At 36.5% G+C, this 21,229-nt stretch overlaps 5 protein-coding genes across 6 annotated transcripts; 2 read left to right on the forward strand and 3 right to left on the reverse strand.

Moving 5' to 3' along the window:
• Positions 1–6,209: 6,209 nt before the first annotated feature.
• On the reverse strand, positions 6,210–11,339 carry LOC123315506 (meiosis-specific nuclear structural protein 1). The gene is made up of 8 exons (XM_044901219.1): positions 11,196–11,339; positions 10,859–11,139; positions 10,661–10,784; positions 10,126–10,520; positions 9,773–9,851; positions 6,864–7,067; positions 6,626–6,810; positions 6,210–6,490 (listed from the first exon to the last, which is right to left on the reverse strand). The coding sequence occupies exons 1-8, from the start codon at positions 11,196–11,198 to the stop codon at positions 6,331–6,333; spliced, it is 1,431 nt and encodes a 476-aa protein (XP_044757154.1). The 5' UTR covers positions 11,199–11,339; the 3' UTR covers positions 6,210–6,330.
• Positions 7,390–8,040, forward strand: LOC123315508 (rhodanese domain-containing protein CG4456-like). Its single transcript, XM_044901221.1, has one exon. It carries the CDS (start codon positions 7,419–7,421, stop codon positions 7,848–7,850), a length of 432 nt encoding a protein of 143 aa, XP_044757156.1. The 5' UTR covers positions 7,390–7,418; the 3' UTR covers positions 7,851–8,040.
• Positions 8,850–9,928, forward strand: LOC123315507 (EF-hand calcium-binding domain-containing protein 1-like). Its single transcript, XM_044901220.1, has 3 exons — positions 8,850–9,345; positions 9,402–9,512; positions 9,569–9,928. Exons 1-3 carry the CDS (start codon positions 8,968–8,970, stop codon positions 9,752–9,754), a joined length of 675 nt encoding a protein of 224 aa, XP_044757155.1. The 5' UTR covers positions 8,850–8,967; the 3' UTR covers positions 9,755–9,928.
• A 1,021-nt stretch (positions 11,340–12,360) lies between the features above and the next one.
• Positions 12,361–19,614, reverse strand: LOC123315530 (testicular acid phosphatase homolog). Of its 2 annotated transcripts, none has more exons than XM_044901259.1 (3): positions 19,525–19,614; positions 13,904–13,999; positions 12,361–13,423 (listed from the first exon to the last, which is right to left on the reverse strand). In XM_044901259.1, exons 1-3 carry the CDS (start codon positions 19,603–19,605, stop codon positions 12,452–12,454), a joined length of 1,149 nt encoding a protein of 382 aa, XP_044757194.1. In that variant the 5' UTR covers positions 19,606–19,614; the 3' UTR covers positions 12,361–12,451. The 2 variants fall into 2 exon arrangements, with proteins under 2 accessions (XP_044757194.1, XP_044757193.1); XM_044901258.1 differs by lacking the exon at positions 19,525–19,614 and adding an exon at positions 14,054–14,246.
• Positions 15,181–16,652, reverse strand: LOC123315531 (prostatic acid phosphatase-like). The gene is made up of 3 exons (XM_044901260.1): positions 16,539–16,652; positions 16,385–16,480; positions 15,181–16,251 (listed from the first exon to the last, which is right to left on the reverse strand). The coding sequence occupies exons 1-3, from the start codon at positions 16,617–16,619 to the stop codon at positions 15,280–15,282; spliced, it is 1,149 nt and encodes a 382-aa protein (XP_044757195.1). The 5' UTR covers positions 16,620–16,652; the 3' UTR covers positions 15,181–15,279.
• Positions 19,615–21,229: the final 1,615 nt, after the last annotated feature.

Consider the following 21,229-nt stretch of genomic DNA (forward strand, 5'->3'; position numbering starts at 1 on the left):
TAGTCGGAATTTTTTCATAAATACTAACAATTCATGACATTTATTGACCTGAAATTGATAATAATTAACTCACTTGAATCCAGTTTCGACAACCAATCTTCAAAACTGAGAAAAAACAACTAAGGAACGGCACTTTCACCTTCGAATAAATTTTATTCACTGTCAGTAAGTATCTGTCGAATAATTTCCTATCTGATGGATACCTTATTTCGGTGCATACAGATGAAATTATTTGACGAATAACAATTCTATGAAAACACGGTATACTACTTTTCACTGATTAATGTGAAATAAGACACCGCATTGTAGAAATTGTCGTAATTCCAACTAGAAAGCGAATATTTCGTGAAAATCACATAAAGAATAACCATATATCAAGAACCTGAAAAATTCAACCAAAAATGACGTACCGACATTCTATCTATGACAAATAAACGCTTTTAATTCAATGACAGATTTATTCGATGAAAAATTTATCTGAAACTGAAAAGCCTGCATTTTTACTTATCTATCGAATAAATTAAGTTATTTCCAAGTGAAAGTATCGGGTCTTAGAAATTTTTGTTTCATTTCCAGTTCAACTTGGATCAGTTTTCTTAGCATCGATATTGCAATTTTAGCCTTGTATAATGGAGAAGGCAAGATATCATAGTTGTGGCTCTCCATATAATCAATTTCCTCGTGATTTCCAATGATCGTGTAAAGAGCCAAGAAGTTCGGATTCAAAAAATATTGCTCTCTTTTATCAGCTGATTCAGAACAAAGTCAGAATTTTTTTCAAAAATACTAACGGCCGATTTCATAGTCAAACTTAAAGTCACTTTAATTTTGAAAATTCCTTAAACCCTACTAACGGCCGGTTTCATAATCAAACCTAAAGTCACTTTAATTTTAAAGCTTCCTTTAACCCTAATGACAGAAAAGGAAGCTTTAAGCTTAAAGTGACGTTAAATTCGATTATGAAATTGGACGTAATAATGACAATAAAGGAAGCTTTAAGCTTAAAGTGACGTTTAATTCGATTATGAAACTGGACGTTATACTTCACGACATTTACGGCCGGTTTCATAATCAAACCTAAAGTCGCTTTAATTTTAAAGCTTCCTTTAACCCTACTAAAAATGACATTAAAGGAAGCTTTAAGCTTAAAGTGACGTTTAATTCGATTATGAAACTGGACGTTATTGTCCTAAAATTGATGATTATATTTACACACTTGGATCCAGTTTCGACAACCAATCTTCAGAATTGAGAAAAAACAACTATAAACTGAGAAAAAACGATTTATTTGAAGAAAATCAAAATCCCCTTCAAAAATGACAACGATTGCATTAACTTTTGAATTCCCATATTGGGTATGAAAGTCTGTGGTCTGGTTGGTCCTAGCAGGGGGTGGGTGAATTTTCATATCTTCTTTCTATGAAATATGATGGGAAACTTTATGTCATGGACTTTGGCCAGCCATACTTGCAATTTTCTCAGTGGTTGTTCTTCAGAAACGTCACCGAATTTCTGTAGATGTCAAAACTTCACATTTCGAAACATAGACATAGAGACATGGACTGTGCCTTCCCTTTATATCTATGCATGAAATACGGTCAAAAAAAGTGACAGAGAGAAAAACACGTCGGGAATGCAGTTGTCTTTTTCTAGAATTTTGATTGGTCTACACTCACCTCTATGTGAACAAAAAAGAGAAAGGTATGTCCCGACGAGCTTTTCTCTCTTTCTAATAAATAGCCAATTTCATGCTGCATGGCATTGCTCAGTCCATGTCTCTATGTCTATGTTTCGAAAGTTGTGATCCTGTCAGGGGTGAGTAGCCTCACGGAATATTGTCGACTTAAAATGATGACTTAAGCCCTTTCAGTTACTGGAGTTCATTGGAACTCTGGAGATGAGATATGTAACTCCTTTACCAAACTATAACTATATCAGGGATGGGTGAATCAAAAAACGACGAAACTACTGACGAATCCTGGAAAATACAAAATAGAGATTGAGTGTTTGAAATCTCCTATACTGTCTCGAATTCATGATGATCTCATATTATCCGAATAGAATCATTCCTCCTGTATATCACATCCAAACCCTCGTGTTTCGACGAGTGAGATTCGAACAATTCATCCATAATCGAATCTCCGAATTAAACCATACCTCGCAAGTCTATCGACGTCGATTGTTCGCATGAAAGGGGGTGGTCGAAAATCCTCCGCAACCCCCGACCAACCTGGTCAACCTGGCGGAATATGAACGTCGATTTTGCTTCGGCGACTTCATCCGATTTCATGAAAGAGCGCAGTGTATGCCATTTGATGAGGGCTCTTTATCTGCGGGCCCCAGCGGCACCCCCAACGTCCAACAACGGAATCGCTAACGAAGGTAAAACGTGTGGGGGGGAGATGCATATATAGATTTATCTGACTAACAAAATACGGATTCCGATTAGTTCGGGGTAGATGGATTTCTATGACTATCGCGCCGGATTTCGGATGGGAGATTGGATGAATATGTGCGGAATCAAGGTCTTTGTATTCATCTAGGTGATGATTCTTTTAATACGAAGTCGATTAAGGGTGGACTTTCCTTCATTTTCGATTCAGGAGTTTTTGACGAGTCGTGATTCCATTTGACCACCACAAAGTGAGTCTTTGACAGAAGTTTCCTGGGGTCAAAAGAAACACTTTTTCTCATCACCATTCTTTCGAATTCGGCTCAGTTGAAAAGATACAGGCTGTTGAAAATCCTTTATTTTCAGTTACCTATATCTGAAGCCCGTTTTCTCTCTCTGGAGAGAATTCTCTACCAAATTTTGGTAAGAAAACGGCAGATTATTCCGTAAGCAACTGAACAGTGAATTCTGCCGAAAGTGCGTATGTATCTGTTAAGAATTCACGGCGCATGATTTCTCGAGTAAATTCTCTAGAAAATTCTCGGCTGTTGCAAACTGGTTTGACAAACAATTTCATCGAATTGAATGATTTTTCGGAAGTTAAGTTAGACTTTCATTTATGTGATAAGTCTTCTCCTTACACAAGATTCCATCCACATCTTCTAGTTTCTTTATTATGACCATAACATACCATAAAAATACCAGAAATTCAACTCAGCTCCTATGAAATCAAGTTCAACGCTCATAAATGAATATTTGATCATTTTAGAAAATAAAAATACAGGGTGATTGAAGCAGATTGACGCCATAAGGCGATGTAGAGGATGTACAGAGTGAGTCTTTGACTCGTACAAATATTTTAACAGTAGATTGTTGAGGTCCAAAGAAACACTTTTTTCCTCAACCATTTTTTCCGAATCGTCTCAGTTCAAAAGATACACTTGAAAAACCACGAAAGAATGTTATTTTATCTCACTAACAGTTTCATCGAATGAAATGAATTTCGAAATATAGCTTTTCATTTATTTGATGAATCTTTTTCGACTACAAGAAAGAAGGCGTGGGTAATAACCCACGCCTTCCAGTTTTCTCATTATGACCATTACGTACCACAAAATACTAAAAATTCACCCAACTCTTGAAACTAAATCTCATGGATATTTGATCGTTTTGTGAAATCAATATCATCTTATTTTCTCGTACCTATATAATGCACCGTTTCCGAGTAATTTGTTGTTAAGGTTCCAAAATGAAAAATATCTGATATTCGGAAAATTGGGTACTTTGGCCGAATGCAACTCTGTTTGAAAGGTCTACAGATTTAGCTAGTTATTTTGAAAGTGATTTTTCTTCAGAGGTGGCATAGCTCATTATGAAAACTCAATATGGCTATATCTTTTCATCAGGGCCGAACCAGAAAAAATGGTGTAGGAAAAAAGTGTGTCTCTTGACGTCAAGAATCAACTGTTAAAATATTCGTACGAGTCAAAGACTCACATGTATACTTCATTCTCGTACAATGAGTAAGTTTCGAGTAATTTGATATTCAAAAATAAAAAATATCTGTGAAATGTGAAAAAGTGGATACTTTGGCCGAATGCAACCCTGGTAAACAGATCCACCTTAAAACAAAACACATCACAATAATGTGTAGTGTTATTCTGAGTGGAATTTTGTTGTTATTATAGCGTTCCATGTTTGTTAACTTGCAAAGAAGAACGTTCAGAGATGGTACCTCGGATGGTACGAAATGATAGGTTGAATGGGTTATGTTTGAATCTGGTAACTTTTGTACGAGATAAAACGAACAACAACAATAATAAATGATTACATATTGAAGATGCATAAAGAGCTTATATTTGGGTGTTTATCATTGTAGAAAATGAAACACAAATCAATATTTATCGCCATCGAAATTTCAGTAACTCATTTACCGTATTATAAATGCGACTTCGTTGACCAAATAAAATGAATAAGTGAAAATATGCTTGTTTTTCCAATTAATACTATAGTAGCTTTTTTCGAAAGTTGAAATGGATTATTTAATGCGTGGAAAAACTTCAGTGTCCGCTTTCCAGGGGTGGCATAGTTCATTACGAAAAATTGAAATATATCTTTTTAATCGGAAAACATGTTGAAGACTCATCCTGTATTGCTCTATTTCGATAGATTTGACGCTGGTTCACTTCGAAGATTTTTACGAAGAAGCCCATTGTAAAAAATTGAAGCTTTTCCTAAGTTTTCATCATCAAATTGTAAAAGCAAGAGACATTTCGTTTGAATTTTTCTATAGATACTTACGTTTAGTCTCTCATTATTCTGGAAGAAAATTATCTTTTTCAATTTTTTTGATCGAATTCGTTTTGTACATAAATTTTCAATGTTATATATATCAACACTAGAGCGGGAGGATGATGATCATCTGAATAAATACCAAAAAAGCTATAAAAGCTCCCCCAACTCTAAAGTAAACAAAACTACTCCCCTACTGCACACTCGAAAAAGGGGTGTACCTACACCACATGGTCGTCATTGTCCGATTTTTTCTTAACGTATTCGATACATGTAGATGGGTGATCGTTAACCAAGAAAGGATTTAATTAAGTGTTGCGAATAGTATCTTGGAGGAGATGCGCTAGTCTACATGTCACGTTAATGCTTTGTTTACCTTTTCGTTGCGGTTTGGCCTGTTTTCTGCGCCCCCTTGTACTTCTGGAAGCCGACGAATACATACCGACAAAATATTACAAATATTCGGACTCCCATCAAGCACAGATTTTTCACAGACACCAAACGACACAGACGAACATCTGATGATTAATGTGCGGAGGCTGTGTTGATGACACTCTAAACGAGAAATGACAACGGCATTTGATTGAAAATTGACGACATTTGAGATGAAACAGATCGACGCTACACATACACACCCCCAGTTAGCGATAGACTCGCAGGAATTACCTATCTTGGCCACGGCAATAAACATTATAGCCTGTTCGCCATTGGCCGAGTCTAGATTCATCTCATTGGTTACACACCTTTACAGGATCACTTCCTGGCGCTTTTTCATCACGTCTTACCATTCACTTGAGGAAGATCAGGTGAACTCAGGAATGTTTACTATTCATTTTCAGCCTTGAAGGTGCCAATTTCGTCTGAATAGGGCCCTTATCGGCCTGTTTTAACTGACGGGACGCCGTTCGTCGTGCTTCGCCTTTACATTCACGTGACGACGCAACGGGCGTCCAAATTGAACGCTGGTGAGCATTCTGGAGGGGAGAGGATGGTTCGCAAAGGCTCCACCAGACGGCAGCACGTCCTTGAGCCTCAATTTCGCTCACGCCGATAAGTTCAATTTCTACTATTTCGATAAATTTAATTTGCTTTTTTCAACAAACAGTTCAACTCTCCTTTTCATTAACTCCGTAGATTGATTGAATTTTTCCAAATTGTGTAATACCGAGAATGTGAGTACCAAGTCTTCCAATTCCTTTCAAGAATAATGCAATAGGATTTATTACCTTTGAATGAGCGTTTTCTTTCAGATTGTCTCGAAAAAACTTAGTATTTACTGAAAATATTAGGTTATTTGAACCTGTTTTAGCTGGGATTATGCAGAGGTGGGCACGAAGAACTAAGACCTAAGAAAGAAACCAGTCTCAGTGGCAGATTCAGATGGCCATAGCCCCACCTCAATTAAAATCATAATTCCATTGATGGTTTTACAAAAAACCTCAAACACTTTGCTGATTATTTCCAAGAGAAATGGAAAAATTGAAAACCTTTCGCGTGGTGTGACTCGAAATAAATTAAGTCAAAGTGTCAACTAGTAATATTTTATTCATTCCACAGTGATTTACAATAAATGATCATGTGCTCATTAAAAAATTTAAATATAAGTATCACAATGCGCAATTTCATCCTTCAAAACTGCCAATAGCTCATGGTATATTATCCCTTCTAGGCCTGTATTTCTCGTAGACAGCTTCTCCTAGGAGTGGTAGATCTTCTTCCCGCAGTATGCCCCTTGGCATATAACCAATCAGGTGCTCAGCATGTTCTTTCAGCATTCTGATCCTTTCCTCTTCTATCTTCCGGTTTCTGTAAAAAAGCATGCGTAATTTTTAACGATTCGTGATATACCAGGTATTAATGCCGAATAACGATTCGTTAAAAATCACGATACGAGATTTTGCCTCTTTCCTTCTTGAAAATTTACTCACGAATTGAACTTACCTTTCAGCCAGTTCCTCCAATTCCTGATCGTGCAATTTCAACAAGATCTGCATGTTCTCGGCGTGTTTCCTCCTCCTCTCCGCTATCAGATCCTGCAAATCCTTCCTCAATTGCATCTTCCTTATGCGCCTCTTCTCCGAGGACATCATTTCCAGCTTCAAATCTTCCTCGGCGTTTTTCTGCATCTGCAACAAACGGATAGGTATACGGATGAGCCAACGAAGACGACAAGGCTTACCATATTCTTGTAATAAGCGTCCTCGGCCGCCATCTGCCTCTTCATCTCTTCTCGTTCCCTCACTTGGCTGTCCAGGCCTCTCACCATGTCGATCCTCTGGCGGAAACGCTTTTCTACCTCTTTCTGTTCTCGCAATTCCGCAGATTCTATACGTTCCTGTTCCAATAGCTCCTGCTGGATGTCTTCCCTTTCTCTTTGTTTGGTCTGGAAGAAGATCCAAAGCGATAAATCATAAATTAAACGCAGATATCAAATTGTGATCTAAATAATAACTAAACAAACGCTGGGTTTAAAAGTGAAATATGAATAACTTTAAAAGCTCCAAATTTTAACTTAACAGTGATAGATCTAATGTCCCCATTTTTATTTGCTTATTAAATCAGTTGACGGCGATAAATCGTATGCAACAAGGTCTGAATACGGATCTGTTCCAGCTATATGCTGCATAATACTTGAATTGGTAACACTGATAAGCTTGGAAAAAGAGGAAAAGTGTCTGCCAATTCCATAGAAAATTTGCCTTAACCTAAACCTTCAAAAATTCTAGTGTACAGTATGCAAATCAGATTCTTATTGTCAGCACTCCTCCATACATCAGTGATAAGGATGGAAGCCCAACAAATCGCCAAACCGTTACCGATGTACACTTTCGAACAGTTGAGAGATGCAATGAAAAAAGCTGGCACAGTAGTGATAGATGTCAGGGAATCTGGCGAACTGAAAGAGACTGGAGTAATACCTGGAAGCATAAACATTCCTGTGGACAGCATAAAACGCGCTTTTTTGCATACGGATGCGCGAAATTTCAAGAATGAATACGGCATTGAGAAACCGGGCATCGACACTGAAATAATCGTATCGTGTCGATCTGGACGCAGAAGCGATTTAGTTCAGAGATTATTGGTTGGTTTTGGATTTCGAAGAGTTTTTAATTATTCGGGTGGTTGGTTGGATTGGGAGAAAAACACGAAATCCTTGAAAAAATAATACCAGGCATCCTTCACACAGAAAATTCGTGAAATTTCCAGTGTATATGTCAAAGAATGCATGTGATTGCCAGCACAATTAACCTAAAACTGTGATATGTCATAAAATCAAACAAGTATTTTTGAACTACCTGATGACTACAGGCATGAATTCTGTATTTTTCAAATAAACTTGCAGCCCACCAAAGGTTGAATGTTGATGTTTTCCCTCCTCAACCCTTATAACACAGCATTAGCGTCCTGTGCATGTCATTAACCATAACCTCATTTTTCCATGAAGATTAACTTCTACATTTGTTCCTCATTATTGGTTTGATATTGACTGATAAAGAATTAAAATATACAAGGTGACTTCGCTCTGACTTACTTAATTCAGATGTTGGTAACACTGTCATGAGTCAATAACACAAGCAAATTTTTAACCTCGCATCTAACAAACATTTTTTGTTAAAAGCTTTGATATCTTGTGGCATGAAATAATAGAGGATGCTCGCCAGATTATCATTCTCTAGACTTATGCACACTTCCTTGGGAAAAATGATGCACTGAAGAGGGAAGACACTGTTGTTATAGATGTAAGAGAAATTGACGAATTGAAACAGACTGGCGAAATTCCCGGAAGTATCAATATTCCTGTTGGTACCATCGAGAGAGCTTTCAAACATTTGGATAAAGAAAAATTCATGGAAGAGTATGGCGTAGAAAAACCCAGTTTGGACACCGAAATCGTTTTATCCTGTCAAGCTGGCAAAAGAAGCTTATTTGGTCAGAAATTATTGCAGGGTTTTGGATTCCGCAATGTTTACAATTATGAAGGCGGTTGGCTAGACTGGAAGAAAAATTTGAAATAGTAGCACCCCATTGTCTGAAGATTGATGAATTATGTGATAATTTATTGTACAAGTAGAATAAGTGTTATACTGAAATAAAATGATAAAATTAACCTGTTTTTCATTCAATTTAATTCAAAAAACTGCCCATTTCCTATCAAGTTAGTTCTGAATGATTTAATTTGTTGTCAAATCATACTAATGTGCCAAAATTATTAAATTATTTGTATTCTAGAAAATATTTCAGTTATTTTTCCGTAAACAGTATTGTGAGTAGAAAATTTCGAGATGTCATTTGGGGAGACTTTGGACGCCTCCATGGATTCCATGGAGGAAACCAGATTCAAGAAGAAACAAGGACCACTTATAAAAGAATTGCTGGCCAAAAAAAAAGTCCACTTTTCGCAAACAGAAATTGAATGCCTACTGATAATCTACTATAAACTGCAAAAAGATGGCCCTGAAAAGCAGCGAGCTGTGAGCAAAAACCAATTCAGGGACATTTTGCACAATGCTTTTGATATGACGGATGGTGCCATGATGGATCGCATCTTTTCGGCCCTAGATCGTGGTCCAAGCATTTACGTCTCGATGGAAACGTGGATATCGGCTCTATCACTATTCTTGAGGGGTAGCTTGGAGGAGAAAATATCCTATGCGTTCAACGTGGGAGACTTATAATTTTTTCAATATTAACTTTCTTATATGAATTTGTAATTTAGGTTTATGATTCCATGAATGATGGATATTTAGGAAGGGACACAATGTTCAACCTATTGAAATCATCCTTGGTCAGTCAGAGTGGTGAAGATGATGCTGAAGAAGCCGCTAAAGTAGAAATCATCGGTTGAATTAAATACTTAAAATTTTAATTCTAACTTTTTTTCAGGATCTAATAGAAGTTATCACGAAAAAGATGGATATCGATAGGGACGGTAGAATTTCTTTCCAAGATTTTAAAGAGACTGTAATGAAACAACCCATGATATTGCAAGCATTCGGTCAATGTCTACCTACAAGACTGGCAGCATATTCATTCGTCACCACATTCACTCCGAATCGAGGAAAACTCTAATTCAGAAACAAAACTCACCCTTTCTTCATACAGCCGTTTAGCTATCTTATCCACCATTTCCTCCCGTGCTTGTTCCTTACGCTGCTTTTCAATTTTTCTGTGAATAAATAACATTATCAATGATTCATATAGTGCATTCATTAAATGGAAGAAATAAAAATTGATAAGCTTGTAGTTTTGAATGAGTATTTCCTGGATTCATATAAGAAAAATGGTCAATTAATGAGAAGAATCAATAATGAAGTGAACCAAAGCTCAACAGCTGTGAGAAATTCAGTGTTGATGGATTTTTTTCTGAAATTGGTGCTTCTACAAGAAACGAGTTCTAGTTCCGTTTCCAATACAGAAAAGTGCAAATTTCTATAGCTTACTTTGCCTGTACATCTGATTGTTTAGAGAACATGTATTCTTGAATTTTCTTATTTTCTTCCTCAATCTGTTCCCTTTGCTTTTGTTTCCAATGTTCTTGGGCTTCCTTGAAAGCCACCATCTCAGACTTTGTTTTCTGCATTTTTAACCATTTCTCCTGAAGAGCTCTCTCGTCTTCCTGATGTATTCTCTCGACGACCTGGTCAATGAGTTTCTTTTCCCTAAGAAACTCCTCGTATTTGCATCTCTTCATTTTTTCTTTGAAGATCATCTGATCTTGCAGTTCTTTTTTATATTGGTGTTTTTTGTTTATTTCTTGTTGTTTCAGGTATCTGTCATATTCGATTTCGTTCACTCTTGCTTCCTCGAGAGCTTTGTTCATTTCTATTGTTCTCAACTGTATGAATCAACGGTCATTTAAAGCGGAATTCCATAATACAAAAATGTTTGAAATGAAATAAATCTAATACCAGCGTTCTAGCACTATCATTCTTAATTAAGTAATGAGCGGGCACAGAAAAAATTCAACTATATTACCTTTTCAAGACGTCTCTTCTCTTCATTTTCAGCCATTTGAGCTCTCAACTCCCTCTTGGCATAAGCAGCTCTCAATTTTGTTTCAAGATCTTTGAGTTCATGGCTAGTTTCCCTCAGTATTTGTCTACAAAGTCACCATTATAAGCTATTTCGAAAAATTTTGGACTGTGTGAGATTCACTAAAATTCTGGTGGATACCTTTCCCGAATAGAGCATATTTCCTTCCTTCTAAGTTCATCTAATTCCCTGGCTAATGTTTCCTCTTGCTCCAGACTCCTTTCACGATAAGCTTCTCGTTCCCTTGCATTTTGCTCTTGATCTGCAGTCTCCTGCTCCTTCCTCTGAACTTGGAGTAATCTGATGAGATTTCTAGATTTATTCCTGTCTTCTACTGCAACCCTTTCTCTTTCTGTTGTTTCATAATAATTTCTCCTATCCAATTCTTTTTTCAGTTCCTTCTTGCCTGTATTGCTTAGAGCCTGGAATTAATGTAGTATATATTTATTGATCCTAATGAATTTTTATTGAGTCTTACCATTAGAAATTAAAGAAACAGTAGAAAGTCCAATTGAATAAGTTCTAAAAAGCAATTTTAGTTTTTTAAAATTGAAAGATGAATTGAAAATTGAAGGTTAATATAAACAATTTGATTTTTCTACCGTGGTCGTTTTTAAGGTAGGCGCACACTACTCTAATTTTAAGGGTAGATTTCGACGTTAGTTGGAAAATCCTACACTAGGGGGCGTCGTTCATATATCGTTCATACAGTGACTATATACTCCCCAGTATATAGTATATAGTCACTGTAATACTATAATATACTATAAATAGGGGTATATTTCAGTCACTGTAATAGGTTATACAGTGACTTATGGTTCATAACTAAAGATTGTAATATATGGAACAATTTAAACAGTTAAACTAGGAAAAGAAATCAAGTATAGATCAAGCTTGAGATGAAAGTGGCCTGATTTATGACTGAATAAAACTTATAATGAGCTTACTTAAACGCTATAGGAATTGACTTTTCTGGTAAGGCGAAATTTATGAAAATTTCATATATTAAGACTACTTCATTCTGACCTGTAACATCAATATGCTGGCGTGTTCTGGCAGTTTTACATTCAAAAACCTGAGGAAATTTCTCTCATAGACTTGAGATAAGGTAATAAGGATCGAAGGAGATGTAATTTGGTTGGAGAATCTTCACATTCTGATCGAAATCGTGTTGAGCATTGTGACAACTCTTCTTATTGTGTGAATTTGATGAACAATGAAAAACAATAACAGAGTTACCTATGGCAGTTTGCGCCTGTTCAGTAACCAATGATAAAATTTTCAAACCATGTGTTTATTTCATAGAATTTATGAACTTAACAAGCTTACAGAATTCAATCGTTGTTGAAACGTTTGTGAAACGATGCAAACGAATCATGAATTTTTGCTGTTGTTCGTAATGATTTTGAATAAGTATTTTTTGTGAGTTTACCTGAATCGCAAGAGGGTGGATTTAAAGGGTGAGTTTGAACTTATGGTACAACATTTTGCTCGGCCATTCGGAAATGCAAATGTATAATAATTAATATTTGAGATATGGCACAAATTATTTTTTGACAGGGCTTTTGATGAACATTTTCTCTATTTTATTTTAATCATCAATAAAGAAAAATCGAAAAGGATCTCAAGAGAAGTCTACGCTATTAACAATGAATATTTATTTTATTGTATTTACCTACAATTTACATTCAAATATGTTCTCCACCTACATAATCGAAACGAAATGGAATTGCACTAAGATATAGGAACTCCAGTTCCTGTTTTAGGTTGTGCACCAGTGAGATTATAACACATTGGTACCCACTGTGTGGTATTAGTTTTCATGGGTTCCAAGTACTTCTTGAAACTCTCGTAACTGGGACTATATCCATCTCCTTTGAATCTCCAAGGGACTGCTTTAGTTCCTGGAGTAGCTGATCTTCTGTACAAAATATTGACGTAATAGCCTTTTTTCGAATTCCTCCTGAGCTCGATCAAATACAAGGCACCATATTCGGGTATTCCGATACCCTCCAAACCAAGACCATACGTGAAATCGTAAAGCATCCATTCTGTCGAGAAGTAAATCATAAACTTCCTGTAGATCGTACTGGTAGTGCCAAAATCTTCTCCAGATATGGCGCGTTGAAACTGGTTTAAGAGCTGAGTGACCATGGGACCCGTTTGCACCTCTACCTCAAGAGGAGTCATTGAATTCAATTTAGTGTAGAGCACTATAGCTGGAAGAATTTGGGGGTAAACTTCTTCAGCCCATTTCGGCAACGGCAAGCCAAGTTTTTTCTCGCTGAACAAGGTATCGAAGAAAGGATATAATGATGGCAGTGTTATGTTTTCTCCTGCCATTTGGCTGAGGTAATCTAGGAGTGGCCCGTATTTCTTGATGATAGCTGGATACTCTGGAGAATCGAAAATCAGATTAGAGACAGCCTGATACTTTTTGGGACAGGGTTCCAACATATTCGTTTCTATGTCTTGGCTGTTGGGTGATCCATGTATCGGGATTGGTTGCCAGCGAATGCGATTGTTCCATATTTCCTCACCAACGGGTGGATAGAGACCAGCCAGCGTTGCTTCGCCAGTCATGTAGCACCTCTCGAAATCCACAGAATGGGCGTAGAGTTCGTCTGGTTTGTATTTTTCGGACAAGAACTTCGAATACTTCCTTCTGAGCCATTGACCCACGTGGAACATCTCTGTGATGCCGAGCTGTGGAGAATTCTCTGATTAGATCGCAGTATCAATCACATCTGACTATTGTTACTGAGATACAACATATTATTGAGAACTTTTTTCAAATCTTAGTGGAAGGACACGAAATTTCAAGTTTTCCAATCGATATTTGCTCGAATAGTGAATGGCAAATGGATGCCCATCCATACCTCCGAAACCATTGAACGGATTTTGCCCATCAACGAACTAAACCTAACCTGAAGCTGAAGATTTCAAGTCCCTAGCTTTTGTCTTTTATTTTGTTATCTAGAGCGTAGAATCTGTTTTCTCGAAATTATTCAAATATTGGCGCAAATTTTCCTCTACACATAGTTCCACCTTCACTAACAGGAAAATGCTTGTAGGATGGCAATGATACACGTGCAGCGATATGATTGTGTGATTTGATCTTTTTACTTCTTTTTCTCAGAGCCTCCTAAACGCATTCCAATAATTTTATCAAGGATTGATACTCACATTTGTCAAATCTCCCAATACGAATGGCCATGTGACATTACTGTAAGGGTCTGTGGGATAGAAAGAATTTGGTATCCTTGCGCCATGTCGGATCAACTAAAACACAAAGTTCCTGCAGACTAGATAAAAAAGGATTTAAGACATACTCACCGCTGACACAGCGATCAGTTCGTCTTCAGCCTTGCTTAAAACAAGCAGAGGCAGGAACGTCAAAATCTTGAACAGATACATTGCTGTTCTATTGTTGATAGCGAGGTAGAAAAGATTGAAATATATCAGGAAATTTGTATATCTAACCACCAGACTTATTTCATTTCTGAAACTTATCGTCGTTTGTTATCAGTTTTGTAGGTATATCAATAATTTTTTTCCATATTTCATTTCCACCCAGCTGTTAGGTTCAATGTGGTTCATTCTTATCTTTTTCATGGATACACATATTGAAATTGAAGGAAGCAATTGAATTCGTTTTGTGAAACCGAGGGAACTGAAGGTATAGAGAATAGGAAAGAATTAGTTCACCTGTGAACAATTCTACGGAATCCATTAATTTGTTGTAGGTTCTTTCAGATACGTACAATAGATAGATCAATAGATAGATAGGATTTTCTTTATTGAATGTATTAAAAATTGAACATGAAAAGTATCAGTGTATATTTATATGAGTTCTCTATCCCTTTTGAAAGATTTTGAAATCTTTTTGAAATTTAAATGCTTTTGCTCTGTTCCTTATTTCGATTCAGAGTGAATTAATTCACAATACCACCTTCATTACTTGGTATAAACGCAAAAATACAGGCCGTTCCTAAATATTAGGTACAAACGAAGAGGGAAGATTCCTTAAGTAACTTTAAGAAAAAGGTCCCATAAATATGGGATAGTAAACGTTTCGTTTTAGAGACACAGAATGTTGAAGTTTAAATTTGTTGATTGATATCTGAACAAGTTGTGAAAACACATCCATTATTAGATGTGTCAGAACTAACAAAGAATTTATTCACCACAGCTTACGAACTGAATTTTTAAAACAGTTTGAACTTTTATGAGGATTTCGAGAGAATCATTAGAAATTTTTTTCTCGACATCGGTAGCGGATACGACAAAACTACAAGTGACCTTAAAGTTATATTAAGTATAACAACAAAGATGGTTCTAACATTTTTTCTAATTTTTATATTTTTTTATTCTTCATCTTTGTACGAATCTATACTCACCAAGTAGATAAGCAAGTCCACTTTTTTAGGAATGAAAAGGATCTCAAACACAAGTCTACGCTATGAACAATGAAGATTAATTTTATTTTATATTTACCTATAACATACATTCAAATAATGTTCTTCGCCCATAGTTACTCACATAATCGAAGCAAAATTGAACTAAGATATAGGAACTCCAGTTGCTGTTTTAGGTTCTGCACCTGTGAGGTTATAACACAAGGGTACCCATTGGGTGGTGTTAATTTTCATAGGTTCTAAGTACTTCTTGAAACTCTCGTAACTGGGACTATATCCATCTCCTTTGAACCTCCAAGGGACAGCTTTAGTTCCTGGAGTGGCCGATCTTCTGTACAATATATTGACGTAATAGCCCTTTTTGGAATTCCTCCTGAGCTCGATCAAATACAAGGCACCATAATCGGGTATTCCTATACTTTCTAAACCAAGACCGTACGTGAAATCATAAAGCATCCATTCAGTCGAGAAGTAAATCATAAACTTTCTGTAGATCGTACTGGTTGTGCCAAAATCTTCTCCAGATATGGCGCGTTGAAACTGGTTCAAGAGCTGAGTGACCATGGGACCTGTTTGCACCTCTACCTCGAGAGGAGTCAATGAATTCAATTTAGTGTAGAGCACTATAGCTGGAATTATTTCGGGGTAGATTTCTTCAGCCCATTTCGGCAACTGCAAGCCAAGCTTTTTCTCGCTGAATAAGGTGTCGAAGAACCCATATAACGACGAAAGTGTTAGGTTCTCTCCGGACATTTTACTGAGGTAATCTAGGAGTGGCCCGTATTTCTTGATGATAGCTGGATACTCCGGAGATTCGTAAATCAGATTTAATGCTGCCTGGAACTTATTAGGGCAGGGTTCTAACACGTTCGCTTCTATGTCTTGGCTGTTGGGTGATCCATGTATAGGAATTGGTTGCCAGAGAATGCGACTGTTCCATATTTCCTCACCAACGGGTGGATAGAGACCAGCCAGCGTTGCTTCGCCAGTCATGTAGCACCTATCGAAATCTACAGAATGGGCGTATAGTTCGTCTGGTTTGTATTTTTCAGATAAGAACTTTGAATATTTCCTTCTCAGCCATTGGCCCACGTGGAACATCTCTTTGACGCCGAGCTGTAAAGAATTCTAGTATTAGATCGCAGAATGAATGATGAATGACAAATAGTTACTGAGATACAACATATTTGTTCTTTTCAAATCTCTTAAACGCGTCGTTCCAGTAATTTCATGTAAGATTGATACTTACATTGGTCAAATCTCCCGAAACAAAAGGCCAGGTAACATTGATGTAAGGGTCTGTCGGATAGAAAGAACTAGGAATCTTCATGCCATGTCGGATCAACTAAAAAAGGGTTCGTCTAGAATAGATACAAAAGAATTTAAACCATATACCTACTCACCGCTGAGACAGCGATAAGTTCGTCTTCAGCCTTGCATAAAACAAGCAGAGGCAGGAACGTCAAAATCTTGAACAGATACATTACGGTAGGTTGTTTACCGTGCACTAGTTCGGTAGGAAAGAATCAGGAAGTTTTTGTATCTAAACACCAGAATTATTTCATTTCAGTAATTTATCGTCATTTGTTATCAGTTAAAGGTATTCAAAATTCAATTCCTATATTTCTACTAAGCTGCCATCTATCGAGTTCAATGTGGTTCATTCTTATCTTTCGCATGGACAGGAATATCTACCTTGAAGGAAGAAATATAGAATTCGTTTTCTGAAATGGAAACCAAAGGTGATAAGATCTATGTTTCAACTTTTCATTGAACCTACTCCTCAATTCAAAGCAACTTCATTCACAAAACATCCTTCATTTGGTATATATCTGTTTTTTCATCTTTTCTCACCAATCACAAATTTTTCACTATATTTATTTTTAGGCTTTTTATTCTACTCACTTCAATCTCTCTCCAACTTCTCTGTATGAACATTCATTTTTTTGAAAAGAATGTGAAGTGTTTTGATATGACAACACAAAATAAAAAATTTTATTAAACGAATGAAGGCATTTGATTTATAGTGAACGTTTTTGAATAACCTTGTATGAGAATAAGAAAAATATCTCCCTATTTTGAAAATCCAAATCAATTGTAGTTTTCTGCGAAGTATTTCTATCGATAATCCAGTTTTTATCTGCCATCCTCTGCATTCTGATTCAAATATCTGAAATTCTGTCTATCAATATAAGTTCAAATGAATAAGCCCGCAAAAATAGTACACACATGGGAGAATGCTACAGCAAGTATAGTACCTATAGCGTCTGGACGTTTTAATTATTTATTCATTAGTTCACAAGCGACAATAATTTCTGTAGATTGTAGGTTTAAGGTTCAGGATTGTCCACTCACTTCAAGGTCAGGCATAGGAAATTTAATAGGACAATCTTTCTTAGATAGTTTACTCAATACTTAAAAATAAATAAGCCATCATTGGACCAAAGTCGAATGGATCTAGGATATAGGAACTCCAGTCGCTGTTCTAGCTACTGAGTCAGTGTAATTATAACAATATTTCACCCACTGCGTGGTATTCGTCTTCATGGGTTCTAAGTATTTCTTGAAACTCTCGTAACTGGGACTATATCCACCTCCTTTGAACCTCCAAGGGACAGCTTTTGCTCCCGGGCTGGCCGATCTTCTGTATAATATGTTGACGTAATAGGCTTTTTTCGAATTCCTCCTGAGCTCGATCAAATACATGGCACCAAATTCCAGTATTCCGACACCTTCCAAACCAAGACCGTACGTGAAATCGTAAAGCATCCATTCAGTCGAAAAGTAAGCCATGAACTTCCTGTAAATTGTTCTGGTTGAGCCGAAATCTTCTCCAGATATGGCGCGTTGGAACTGGTTCAAGATCTGCGTCACCAAAGCACCAGTTTGTACCTCTACTTCGAGAGGAGTCATTGAATTCATTTTAGTGTAGAGAACTACAACTGGAAGTATTTGGGGAAAGACTTCTTCAGCCCATTTCGGCAACGGCAAGCCAAGTTTTTTCTCGCTGAATAAGGTGTCGAAGAGAGGATATAGCGATGGAATTGTTATGTTCTCTCCGGACATTTGGCTAAGGTAATCCAGGAGTGGACCGTATTTCTTGATGATGGCTGGATACTCTGGAGAATCGAAAATCAGATCAGAATCAACCTGGAACTTATTGGGACAGGGCTTTAACACGTTCGTTTCTATGTCTTGCGTGATAGGTGATCCATGTATAGGAATTGGTTGCCAGCGAATGCGATTGTTCCATATTTCCTCACCAACTGGTGGATAGAGACCAGCCAGCGTTGCTTCTCCGGTCATGTAACACCTGCCGTAATCCACAGAATGGGCGTATAGTTCGTCTGGTTTGTATTTCTCTGACAAGAATTTGGAATATTTCCTTCTCAGCCATTGACCCACGTGGAACATCTCTTTGACCCCGAGCTGTGAAGAATTTTCTAATTAGATCGCAGAACGAATCATGAATAAAATACACTCCAGGAGAAAAAAAATTTAGAAACAAAATGTTCACCGAATTCATTATAAAATAGCCTTTTAAGGTGTGCATCGATTTTGATCATTTTGTTGTCTCTTATAGTTTATCACCTGATGTCGAGTCTGCAAAAATTTCAATTGAATTTGATGTTATACAGGGTAAAACTGAAAGTTGCAATTTCCTCTAAATTATTGAACACCCTGTGATGGTAACTAGTGACGCAAGGATGGGTCTATAGATGAGTTCTGGAAGCCTGATCTTCTCATAACATTTTCTTGTTTAATTCACGTCAATAGCTCGTTCCTGAAAGGAGATAAGCAATTTCCCTTACGATTTTTTCTCGAAATTCCTCGAAATTTTGTGGTGATATTGAAAAAAAATCAGACTCTAAACCTTCCCAGAAAATTTCAAGTCCTCGGCTGGATGGCTGGATAAAATTGAATTCGACGTCGAATTATTCATCAACGAGTCCAACCCAATCATTTTCTGATCAACATTGTGAAATCTTTCGTTCCTAGGAACAAAAATCATATATAATTTTGGGAAATATTCGAATAGTGATCAGCGAATCGGTTATTGAATTGATTCGACGAAATAGTATGATTTCCAATGCACACAAATGAAGATGGTACGGAAATAAAACACGCGTGCGTGCTCATATTGCAGTTAGAATTATGAAGTTTTACTCTTTCAAGTTTGATTTCACCAAGCCAGTATTTGTAATTATAATTGTAAGATTGATACTCACATTTGTCAAATCTCCCAATACAAATGGCCAGGTAGCATTTCTGTATGGGTCTGTGGGATAGAAAGAATTTGGTATCCTTGCACCATGTCGAATCAGCTAAAAAAGAAATTTCCTCTAGACCTAGCTAGACTAAAGAAGAAAAAAGATTCAAAAAACATACCGCTGACACAGCGATCAGTTCGTCTTCAGCCTTGCATGAAACAAGCAGAGGCAGGAAAGTCAAAATTTTGAACAGGTACATCACACGGCCACTATTGTTGATATTGCAATCGAGTACCTGTATCGAAATATATAAGGAAGTTTGTACCTATATCTAAACCACCATTATTGAATTTTTCAAACTTATCGTCGTTTGGTATCAGTTATTGTGTAGATATACAGGGTAAGCCTTTTGACACGTACAAATTAACAGTAGATTCTTGAGGTCAAAAGAAACACTTTTTTTCTATACCATTTTTTCCGATTCGGCCCTGATAAAAAGATATTGGCCTTTTTAAGTTTTCATAATGAGCTGTGCCACACCTGGAAAAACAGAATCACCATCAGAATAACTAGCTAAATCTGTGACACTACACACCTGTGGATTTTTTAAACAGAGTTGTATTGAGCCAAAGTACCCAATTTTTCAAGTTCCACAGAGACCTTTTAATTTTTGAAAATCAAATTACTCGAAAACGGCGCAATATACGAGCAATATACTTTTATTTTACAAAACGTTCAAATATTCATTAAATATGTCCAATTTATTAGTTTCAAGAGTTGGATTTTTTGAATTTTTGGCATTCTTATGGTACGTAATAATCATAATAAGAAAACTGGAAGACGTCTGGGTGATATCTGTGTTCTAAAAAAAAGATTAATCAAATAAATAAAAAACTATATTCCGAAATTCATTTCATTCGAAAAAACCGTTTGTGAGAACTAAAATTTTTCAACAGCTTGTATCTTTAAAACCGAGCCGATTCGGAAAAAATGGTAAGGAAAAAAGTGTTTCTTTTGACCTCACGAATCTACTGTTAAAATATTTGTACGAGTCAAAGACTCAGCCTGTATATATCGATAAGTTTTTTTTCAGATTGCGGTTCATTCTTCTCTTTTCCGTGAATATACATCGAAGGGAGAAATTAAAACGACAAAATTCAAATCTATAAATATTTTTCATTGAGCTTATTGAAGATTCAAAGTATCTGTAACTATTTATTTATGTAGGTAAGTTCCCTATCACTTTTTTAAGTTATTGAAATCTTCTGTTTTTTTTAAGGTTTCAGTTTTTTAATATCCTTTAATTGAGAGAAGATTCTTTCACTATACAACCTCCATATGAGGTATTGCCTATAGTGCCCATTTTTCATTACCAGAGTTTTTAAACTCAGTGCTGTGATAGGTTTATTTTAAAACTTCCTATAACCTCTTCATATCTCCACAACTTCTTTACGTGAAGTTGGTACAAATGCAATAACTATGCACGTTTTTAATATCTTCTATTTACATCAGATATGGCATGCATATAAACTACCGAATAACGCACTTGAATCGATTGTATTAGTTTCCGAAATACCTTGTATATAAAACAATATTTGATATGGAGACGACAATTCCAAGAATTGCTGAGACATATATACACAAACTGTAGACCGGTTTCGGTATAATTACCCCATTGAACTAAAGAAACTTTCTTTAGTTCAATGAATTACCCTCATCAGTACAGCGCAGTGTAACACATCTCAACGGGAGGATGATCATATTAGATATTTCCGTGGTGCCCGCGGCACTTTACGGCGGAGTACTGTGTGCTCCGGGTGCAGGTCTTAAAACAATATTATCAAATAAAATCTCCTTCCTCTATTAATTGAGTTGTATAGTTT

The sequence above is a fragment of the Coccinella septempunctata genome, chromosome 6, assembly GCF_907165205.1.
Source record: "Coccinella septempunctata chromosome 6, icCocSept1.1, whole genome shotgun sequence".
In the NCBI taxonomy this organism is placed as follows: domain Eukaryota; kingdom Metazoa; phylum Arthropoda; class Insecta; order Coleoptera; family Coccinellidae; genus Coccinella; species Coccinella septempunctata.